We start from the raw sequence: 9,751 nt of genomic DNA, 5'->3' as shown, positions 1-9,751 counted from the left end.
TTTTTTCTTTTTTTTCTTTTCTTCTTCTTCTCTTCTCTTCTCTTCTCTTTCTTTTGTGACAGTCTCCCTCTGTCACCCAGGCTGGAGTGCAGTGGCAAAATCTTGGCTCACTGCAACCTCCACCTCCTGAGTTCAAGCAATTATCCTGCCTCAGCCTCCTGAGTAGCTGGGATTATAGGCACGCACCACCATGTCTGGCTCATTTTTCAGGGTTTTATCATGTTGGCCAGGCTGGTCTCAAACTCCTGGCCTCATGTGATCCACCTGCCTCAGCCTCCCAAAGTGCTGGGATTACAGGTGTGAGTCACCATGCTTGGCCAGAAATGACTTTTTTTTTTTTTCCATGAAAGAATTTAATAGGGAGTTGATTTTGTTGTAGAATCATATCTTCCTGTTCTGTGACACATTAGAAACGTAAACTTTAGGGCTTTTTCATCTCCACAGGATAGAGGTCTGATCGCTTCTGTCTAAAAACGGGGATTTGCTGGCGTATTTCAACCAGCTTCTTCAGGTCTATGTCTGAATACACGATTGCTTCTTCTGTGCCAGCTTTGGCTAGGACCTCCCCCTAAGGGTTCACCACGGTGCTGTGTCCCCAGGCAACGTAGGAGGCTTTGTCATCCCGGGCAGGAGAGGCTGTGGCCACATACACCTGATTATCAACAGCCCCGCTTCGCTGAAGCAACTCCCAGTGGGCTGGTCCAGTGGTCAGATTAAAAGCTCCTGGATATACCAACAGCTGGCAGCCTCTCTGTGCTAGATTTGTGCGAGCTCTGCAAACCGCATGTCGTAGCAGATGCCCAGACCCACTCTGCAGTAAGGAGTATCAAATGTGGAGAAACTATCACCCGGACTCAACGTTTTAGATTCTTGAAATGTAATTTTTCCAGGAACATCAATGTCAACAGATGGATCTTTCTGTACTTTGCTAGTAAAGTTCCATCAGGCCCAAACACAGCACAGGTGTTATATAATTTCCCAGCATCCTCTTCAGGGATAGAGCCTCCAATGAGATATATGCTGCATTCCTTTGCTACTTCAGAAAGCTTCTGTGTGGATTCACCAGGAATTTTCTCTGCATATTCAGGAAAATATTTCGTTCCATATGGAGAATGAAAGCATTCCGGCAAAGAAACTATTTTGGCTCCTTGCGTTGCTGCCTCCTGGATAAAGGTACAAGCTCGAGTGACGTTATCTGATTTGATGGAAGAAATTTGAAGCTGGATGAGGGCCAAGTGGAAAGTGGCCATGGCTCTTCAGACAAGCACCACCTCCAGAAATGACTTTTAATTCTAACCACTTTCACAGAGTTTATCTGGTTTGGGATTTGCTCGGCTTCTTGAATCTGAAGGTTTATATTTATGTTTGTTGCCAAATTTTGGAAGTTCTCAGGCATTATTTTTTTGAGTGCTTTTTTTTTTTTTTTTTTTTTTTTTGAGATGGGAGTCTCACTCTGTTGCCCAGGCTGGAGTGCGGTGGGGTGATCACAGGTCATTGCAGCCTCAACCTCCTTGGCTCAAGCAATTCTGCCACCTCAGCCTCCAGAGTAGTTGGGACTACAGGCACACACCACTACGCCCAGCTAATTTTAAAGTTTTTTGTAGACACAGGGTCCCACTATGTTGCCCAGGCTGGTCTTGAGCTCCTGGACTCAATCTATTCTCCCACTACAGCCTTCCAAAGAGTTGGGATTACAGACATGAGCCACCGTACCCAGCCTCGAGTATTTTCTTAGCCTCCCTCTTTTTCCTTCTTGTTTGTTGACACAAATGTTAGATCTTTTGTTATGGTCACACAGACCCCTGAGACGCTGTTCATTTATTTTGTCTATTTTCTCTTTGTTGTTCTGATTGGGTAATGTCTGCTGTTTTGTTTCCCAGTTTATGGTGCACCTTTCCTTTCCCATCCACTCCGCTCTTAAGCCTATCTGCTGAGCTTTGTGGTTATTGTATTTTTTTAGTTCTAAAATTTCCAATAGGTTCTTTATATCTTTTATTTCTTTGCTCAGACTTTCGACTTTTTCATTTTCTACAAGTGTGTTTATAATTGTTTGTTGAAACATTCTTATCATGGCTGCTTTAAAAATATTTTTCAGATAATTCTAATATCTGTGCCATCTTGGTGTTGATATCTTTTTTTTTTTTTTTTTAAGATGAAGTGTCGCTCTGTTGCCCAGGCTGGAGTGCAGTGGTGCAGTCTCAGGTCCCTGCAACCTCCGCTTCCCAGGCTCAAGCCCTTCTCCTGCCTCAGGCTTCCGAGTAGCTGGGACTACAGGTGTGTGCCACTACATCCGGCTAAGTGTTGGTGTCTATTGATTATTGCCTTTTAAATTCAGATTGAGGTTTTTCTGGATCTTGGTATGACAAGTGATTTTCTATTGAAACTTGGACATTTCTATTTCTCATTCTTGTTTAAACCTTCTCTTTTAGCTGACTTTGACACCACTCTAGCAAGGGAAGAGGAAATAGCATATTGCTGCCAGGTTGGGGGTCAAAGCCCAGTTTCCCCCCCTGCCTCCACTGATACCTGGGGTGGGAGGCTGCTTGTTACTGCTGGGATGCCATGGGACTCCCAGCTGCCCCTGTGGTTTCCACTGACTCCCCAGGCGGGAGCAGCCGCACAATCCCTGGGTGCTGGTGAGCGTTCTGCCTCCTCACCAGGCCCCTCTGACACCACGCGTGAGGTTGTTGGGCACCTCATTATAGCTGTGTGAGGGTCGAGGTCTTGGCCTCTGCTGATCTGGGTGGGGCCTCATTTTTGCTGTGGTGTTCGGCTGGAGTAGAGCAGTTATTTATTGTCTGAATTTTCTGTCTTGCTAAGCTGCCCCTTTCCTAGTCCTCTGGTTGGAAAGAACAAGTTTTTGTGCCCACGGGTGTTTCCATTGGGGGTTTTAATTGTACTTAGTGGGAAGAACAGGGAAAAGAGCATTTACTGATCTTCCGAGACACAGGCGTTAGTTTACTTTTGGTAGCTGTTGTCAAGGTGTCCGTGTTACATGTGGTGCACACGTTGCTTTCCATTGTTTCTTTTTCTTAAGGGTGCATTTTGCTATGCAGAAATGTTTGGTTTTTAGAGACTCAAATATATTAATCCTTTTTAAAAAATGGATTCAGGGTTTTATAACATGTTTGGAAAGGCCTTTCTCAAACCAAGCTTATATATTTAAAAAAAAAAAAAACCCTCCCATTTTCTTCTAGCTTTAAGGTTTTTTTTTTTTTTTTTTACATTTAAATATGTGAGCCATCTGGAATTTATTCTGGCATAAGTTGGAACAGGAATCTCCCTGCACTCCCTCCCTCTTGGCTACCCAATTGTCCCAGCTCCATTTACTGAGTAATAAATATTTTACGGTGTTAGGAAAATTCTGTTTGGTAAATGGTTGTTTATAATAGCGTTCCTAACAGCTGAGTCCTGAAAAAAGTGGTCTCAAAGTCCTGGAGGCCGCACGGAGGAAGGCAGGGGTCAGCCTTGAGCTTTCCTCGTTGTTAGTTGATGACAGTGGGTGCAGTGTGAGCCCCAGGCTGAACTGCAGGACACACTAGATGGTCAGCCTGTCCCTATCTGTGGGACTTGGATACCCTCTGGGTTCAGGAAGCCAGGGGTGGCCATGGCTGACTAGAGGGTGTTTTGAGCTGCCTTGGAAAGTGCTCCAGCTTGAAAGTTCTTCCTCCTCTATGGCTTGGTCATTGCTGAGGGTTGATCTATCCCAATTTTCAGTAGTAATAGCCCAGCTGTCTAGGAGCCTGAGCATCTGTGAATGGGAGGCTCATGACGACGTGGAGGAGTATGACAGAAATGAGCCCTTGGAGGAGGAGAGTGAGTGGAAGAGGCCGGGGATTCTGCCTCACACAGAGGCAGGCAGAATGTGTAAGGTGGCCCCAGAAGGGATGATGATAGCAGCGGTATGTCCTGGTGCCCTGATGACACTAGTTATGACCCGACCTTTCTCTTCTGGCTGTCAGGTTTCTTCTGCTTAGGAAAGAGCACCATAGCCAGGGAGCCAAGGGATGTGGGGATGAAGAACCCCTCTGGAATGTGAGGCCTTCCCCGACCGGGCCTCAGTGGACTTTCCCAATTCAATGCAGTGTGGCCTACAAAGCTCTAACTGGGAGTAACAACCTGGGATTTGGCGCTCTCTCTGCCATTTGCTGGCAGGCTGGCTAGAAGAAAATCATTTTCCTAGTCTGGACCTTGTTTTCTTTACAAATAAAACTGGGTATTGAACTAGATAAGTGATTTTCATTTTTAAGGCCCTTTTAAGAAATGAAGAGTCCACAGAAACTCAGGAATAAAAGCGTTCAGTGCTAGGCAGCTGGGGTTGAAGCAGGCCTAGGAATAGGGGCTCTGGCAGCTGGAGCCACTGGACCAGATGGGGCTTAAGGTCCCTCCCACTGGCCCTGGGCCCTGCTTTATGAATAGAGGTGACAACACCTGTCTGGAAAGGAGGGGGGCTAATGAGATGGTTGCCTGGAAAGCCAGCAGAGCTGGAACATAGGTGCTCCATCAATGAAGGGGCTGCTATGACCGCTTGTACCTTCCCAAATTCTCCCCTCTAAATACAGCTCAGCACCCCGCCCCTTCCTCTCCCTGCCACCAGCCCTCTGGGAACACTTTGCCCTCTGCATCCCAACCACAGCACGGCTTCGGGCTGGTAGCTAGTTGTTTATGTCTAAAACTTAACCACTGCAATCCAAGCAAGTTCCTGAAAGGAGACCAATTCCTTTCACAGCTCTAGATCCCCCAGGCTGCCCGGGAGGCAGATGTTCGACTCATGTCTGTGGGTGGACAAGCCCAGACCAGGATGCAGAAGAGATGCAGCTGCAGCAGTAACCAGGATGTGGCCCTGGCTTGGTGTTCACAGCACGATGCTCCTAAGGAGGGGAGGTGAATCATGGGGCCCTTGCACCTCACAGGGCAGCTGTAACAGTTAGAGAGTGCGAGACAAAAAGCCAAACAGCGTAGGACGCGACTCACTGACCCTGAGCCTGCATCTCGCCTGTGCCCACGCCTCTGCCAGAAAACCATCAAGACGCTTTCCAATTCAAAGACTCAGAATTAAGGCTGCGTTCATGTCGCTTCTCATTTATTAATTCAGTCTGTTCTAAGTTGTACAGTTATGAAAATAACAAAACCAAAGCTGGAAGCCCAGGAATATTTACACTCTCTTGGGTAGTGAGGTCAGTCTATGTTGTTGCACAGATTGGTTATGTTTGGTACCTCAAAATGTTTATAATTCAGACAAAATCAGATTAACAATTTTATGTACAGTAAAACAAAAGGGGAAGTCATTCAAGTATCAAAATACAGAGACAAAGATTAAATAACATTTTTTATTACAGTTCAGTCCATTGCCACACCATGAGCAACAATACTTGTGAGCTGGCCTGGGCGTCTCACAGACAGCCCCCGTTCAGACTGGCTTTCTAATGTCTCTGCCTGCTGCCTGCTCCAACCTGAGCGTCTCGGGAACTCCCATTAGTGTCTGAAGCTGGAGGGCCCAGGAGGGACACGGAGCACTGCACACGCAGAGCCTGTCGGGAAGGTCTTATGTGCTGAGCAGCTGGTGGACAGGGAAGAAGAGGTGGACAAGAAGCCTGTGGCTGGAACAGGTACTGAGCCCATCTGAAGTCTCCCACCCTAATAGGCTCCTTCACAGTTCAGAAACGTAGCGACAGGGTCTGCCCTTGGTGTGACCTGCACTTGGAGAAGTGCAAAAGTAGGGGCCTTCCCACTTGAAGCCTGTCCTTAAAGTTACAATAACCCTTTCTAGGAAAGGGAGACTACCTGCCCCAGAGGAGAAGAAAAGAAAGGCCCAGTCATTTTCCTTTCTTGAATATTCAGAAATAAACCAATCTCTAAACAGAACCCAGGGCCACAGCAGACTAGCCAAGGCTTCCAATATGAAAATACCCTGAATAAATAAAGATGATATAGCAGCTTCAAGCAGAAGAAACACCTATGGATGATCTAAGCACAAAAGACAGCTTGAGGAGTGCATCGTAGTGTCTGCAGTTTCTTTCGGACCTGCCGCCCCCAACAGAGGCCCACTTAGACATGGCCTGGCCCCTCAGGAGGAAGACGGGCACCAGCATGTGCGCAGCAGCAGCGCAGTCTACTCTGGATGTTTTAGGGTTCCTGGTCAACTCTGGGAAGAAAGTCGAGGCCTAGTACTGTACAGCGTTAGCTCATGGGGAATCCTCACAGGCCCTGAAAGGAGCAGGAAATGAAGTGAAACTGCAAGGTGTCGAGGTCTTCATTCAGTACCAAGAAGTGGAGGGGGGCCCGCCTCTGCCGCAGAGGGAGCTGGGTCCCAGGCCCCAACCTGCTGGGCACTTAGCAGAGAGAAACCCACAAGGCCTGGCCTCTAGCCAGCCAGAGACACAGCCCCACTTCTGATTTCTGGCCAACCACATGGGTTAAGAATGTGCCTAACAGTACTCCCTGCACATACACACCCACAAAGAATTTAAATTCACAGCCTTTGCGGGGAAAGAGGAGTGTTGCTGAAGCCTGGACTATTCATCCTGGGACCAGATTGACCTATGCCAGGAAAGCTCAGAGCCTGCTAAAGTGCCCACAGGAGGAACTGGGCACACAGCTGAGCCAACTTTGCCTCTCAAATCCACAGCAGTTTCCCCTGCATTTCTACTCTAGTCCAGAGGAAAGACTGCAACCCAAGTTACTTTTAAAAGCAAAGTGAGCAGTGGGAAAGCTTAGGAAGCAGAGGCGCACTAGGACGCCAGCCTGCCCCAAAGGCCACGCGGGGGAGCACTGATGATGCACTGTCACCTTATTTAGCCTTTTCCACACCAGGGGCCGGGGATGAGGCCAGCTGCCGAGAGTGTAACTGTCAAACCAATAATTCAGAGAATCAAAATGAGCCCCAATCACACAGGATGATTAGACAAATCACAAATCGGCAAGTAGCAACCTTAGCTGACCTACTCCAAACATTAACGCCCCAAAGCTGCATTTCCTGTTCTCTGACACAATGCAGGCAGTACAGCGCCGGCCAGCCCAGGGCAGTGCTCCGGTCACTGACGGGTAAGAGGCCAGGGAGAGGCCTGGCGCTCTGGTGCTGGCTAAGACTTTCCAGCACTAGAAACTGCACACTTATCTTCATTTGGCCACTGAACCTTCCCATCGGGAACCCCAGAAATGGACCGGAAACCTTTGAGTTGCTCAGGTGCCTCTAGGGCTGTGTTCTTACAAGAAGCCTGTGTCCAGCCCCTGAAGGGGACAGGAAATTGGGCAGTTCATAAAGAGCAGCAGCTGACATGGTCAGGTTTGAAAAGCAGACGCACCGTACTCACTTCTGCCCGAGCCTGCTCCGTTCCCCTCACCCACAGGCCACCACCTTCTCTTCAGACCTGCTGAGCTGCACCCAGGTCCCATCCTGAGGACAGAGGCTGTGCAGGCTGGCCTCTGAACCAACCTCAGCTCCCCTGTCCTCTGCCCCATGGCCATTTGTCTAAAGATTGGCAGTATGACCTAGAGGTTTGAGCCAAGTGTTAAAAGTTCACTTTATAAAAAGATTTTGTTTCTGTTAAAAACAATGTGTTCTGAACAAGTCACTTCTTGACCCTCTGGAATGCCAGTCCCATCTGCTAGCGGCCTGGAGTGCTTCCCCACAGCCAAGGCAGGGCTCGTTCTGCAAGACGTGGTGGTGGCAGGCCCAGGCCAAGTGGCCAAGAGGAGGTCCTGCAGGTGGAGGTGAGGCCTGGGTCTTCAAAGCTGCAGGTGAGGCGGCGGCGGTGATGGCAGTGGGAGCCTATGCCCCCACGTCTATGTTTCCGCAGCACAGTGTGGTTCCTCAGTGGCTCAGCTTGGCAGAAGCAAACAATGGGGGGAGGAAAGGGTTAACCAATGGGGCCTGCAGACGGTGGAGGAAATGGAAAGGAAACACAGCAGGACAGAAGATCCCTCACAGCCTCCCCTGGGCACCCTCCACGCCTGCTTTGAGCACCCACAGCCCGCAGCCCCGGCCGCCTCTGGCTCAGCAACTCTGCTCAGGAAGGCACAAGGATGGATGGGTGCGCAGGACCCATCCGGTTTATCGACTTGGGTTTGGACTGCCCTGGCCGACTGACTGGCTTTCCTAGTGGACCCTGCTCTGTGTGCACGGCTGCCTTCCTGTCTCCTGCCATCCAAACTGATCTGCCCACATTGGAGAACGGGGGCCTCTTCAAAGACTCAGCTCCACCATCCCAGCTGCTGAGCTGCTGTGAGGGAACGGCCTCTCCTCTCAGAGGAGTCAGGAGGCTGAGGGAGGTGTTCAGGGGCGCGCTGGACGGCGCTATCTGTGATCTCCCACTGTGAAGAATGTCAGAAAGCTCCCAGAGGACAATGGAGGCCACTTGGTCCAGGTCCCTGTCCTCCAGCAGCTCTGTTCTGTGAGGGAAGAAGGTGCGCCGTGTGTGCAGGGCACAGGCCGCCTCCTTGTTGGTTCTACAGAAGGCTTTCCTCCTCAGTGAGCTAGACTCCAGAGCCAGGCCCAAGGCTGCCAGGCCTTGAGACTCCGTGGTGAAGATAGAGGGGCTGTCCACACACGTGCCACCCCCCTCCTTGGAGGGGAAGGCCCATCAGGACTGAGACACCTGCTGTGTGAGCCAGCCTGTGAGTGTTCAGATACCCAGAGCCCCAAGCGGGATAGTCAGCACGGACCCAAGGGCCTGGCGCGTATCTTGGGCCCTCACAGAAAGCAGTCTATCCCTGGTCCAGCCACATCACTGAGCTCAAGGTCTCACAAGGGCGCAGCCATGAGAGACAGGCCAGCTCCGCAGAGGAGCGGAGGACAGTGGGGTGGGGCTGCAGGCCGGCTGTGAGCCGAGTGCTGGGGACTCTGGCACCGGGTGGTCACAGTGGTTGGTTGTTTCAGGAGAGGTGAGAATAGTCAGCTAGCTCTTGGCAATGGTGCCCAGCTGTGGCTCAGTACAGCAGACAGGAGGAGGGAGCCACACAGAGCCCAGCCCAACCCCAGGGAGCTATCAGTGCCATTGGGATTCTCTGGAGACTGCCCTGCCCGTCGGGGTTCACAGTGCCTGCCCGTGGAGGCTTCTGGGGTGCAACAGAACCCCTGAGCCCTCTTGGTGCCCACCTCAGAGGCAACTCACCCCCTCAAGCTGTCCTCAGCCCAAGGGGGAGAATTCACAGTGTTCGGTGGTGGTAGGTACGAGAGCTGCGAGTGTACAGCGTCTACGCTGCCGCCCGCCCAGGAGGAGCAGGTCCCAGTGCAGTTGGGGCCTTGGCATCAGCAGCTGGAAGGAGAGAGTTGAGGACAGCAGAAAGATCGGATGGCAAAGGCACAGTGAGACTAGTGGAGACAGGGAGTGGGTTGTTTTAGAAGATAGTGGTCTCATACTTGGTGCTGAGGCTCCGCTTAGAGTCTGGTTTGGGGTCCACAACCCAGGAGACACTGGCATGGGATTGGGCATCTTGGTCCATATCGGGTGGTTCCAGCTGCCAAACAAGGAAGCAGTCAAGAGTCAGGGAGCTCTGTGCCAGGGCTGGAGGCAGCAGGCCCCTCCCACCCCCAGGCTGGGCTGTGGTCCCTGTGCTGGGAGCGGTAGCCCTTACTCTCCTCAGTCAAAGAGCAGGCCCCTGGGGGCGGGCGGAGGAGGGACACCCTCCCGGAGCATCTTGGCGAGGGCCACCTCCAGGCACAACCTCTCTCCAGGATTTCTTGGGATTGCTCAAAGGATCCCTGTCCTACCCAGGTCTCCTGCTCTAAGCCCCAAACCCGCTCACACTG

General features: G+C 50.9%; 1 protein-coding gene, 1 long non-coding RNA gene and 1 pseudogene across 13 annotated transcripts in view; 1 reads left to right on the top strand and 2 right to left on the bottom strand.

Moving 5' to 3' along the window:
- Window positions 1-342: 342 nt before the first annotated feature.
- Window positions 343-1,421, bottom strand: LOC101013050 (annotated as a pseudogene). The gene has a single exon (XR_645922.4). The product of XR_645922.4 is annotated as an omega-amidase NIT2 pseudogene (transcript).
- Window positions 1,422-2,220: 799 nt separating this feature from the next.
- Window positions 2,221-5,152, top strand: LOC110743063. Its single transcript, XR_002521525.2, has 2 exons — window positions 2,221-2,274; window positions 4,730-5,152. It is a non-coding gene; the product is annotated as an uncharacterized LOC110743063 (long non-coding RNA).
- The window catches only part of ANKS1A (ankyrin repeat and sterile alpha motif domain containing 1A), a 193,717-nt gene continuing 189,032 nt past the window's right edge, over window positions 5,067-9,751 (bottom strand). For 9 of the 11 annotated variants that reach the window (XM_009204965.4, XM_009204967.4, XM_009204963.4 and 6 more), the window contains one exon: window positions 5,067-9,459. In XM_009204965.4, coding sequence (XP_009203229.1) covers window positions 9,340-9,459 — 120 coding nt within the window. In that variant the 3' untranslated portion in view covers window positions 5,067-9,339. The remainder of the gene's footprint in view (window positions 9,460-9,751) is intronic. The other 2 variants (XM_003897484.4, XM_009204964.4) reach the window with 1 other exon arrangement.

The sequence above is a fragment of the Papio anubis genome, chromosome 6 (assembly GCF_008728515.1).
Source record: "Papio anubis isolate 15944 chromosome 6, Panubis1.0, whole genome shotgun sequence".
Classification (NCBI taxonomy): domain Eukaryota; kingdom Metazoa; phylum Chordata; class Mammalia; order Primates; family Cercopithecidae; genus Papio; species Papio anubis.
This window is presented reverse-complemented; position numbering and strand designations above follow the sequence as displayed.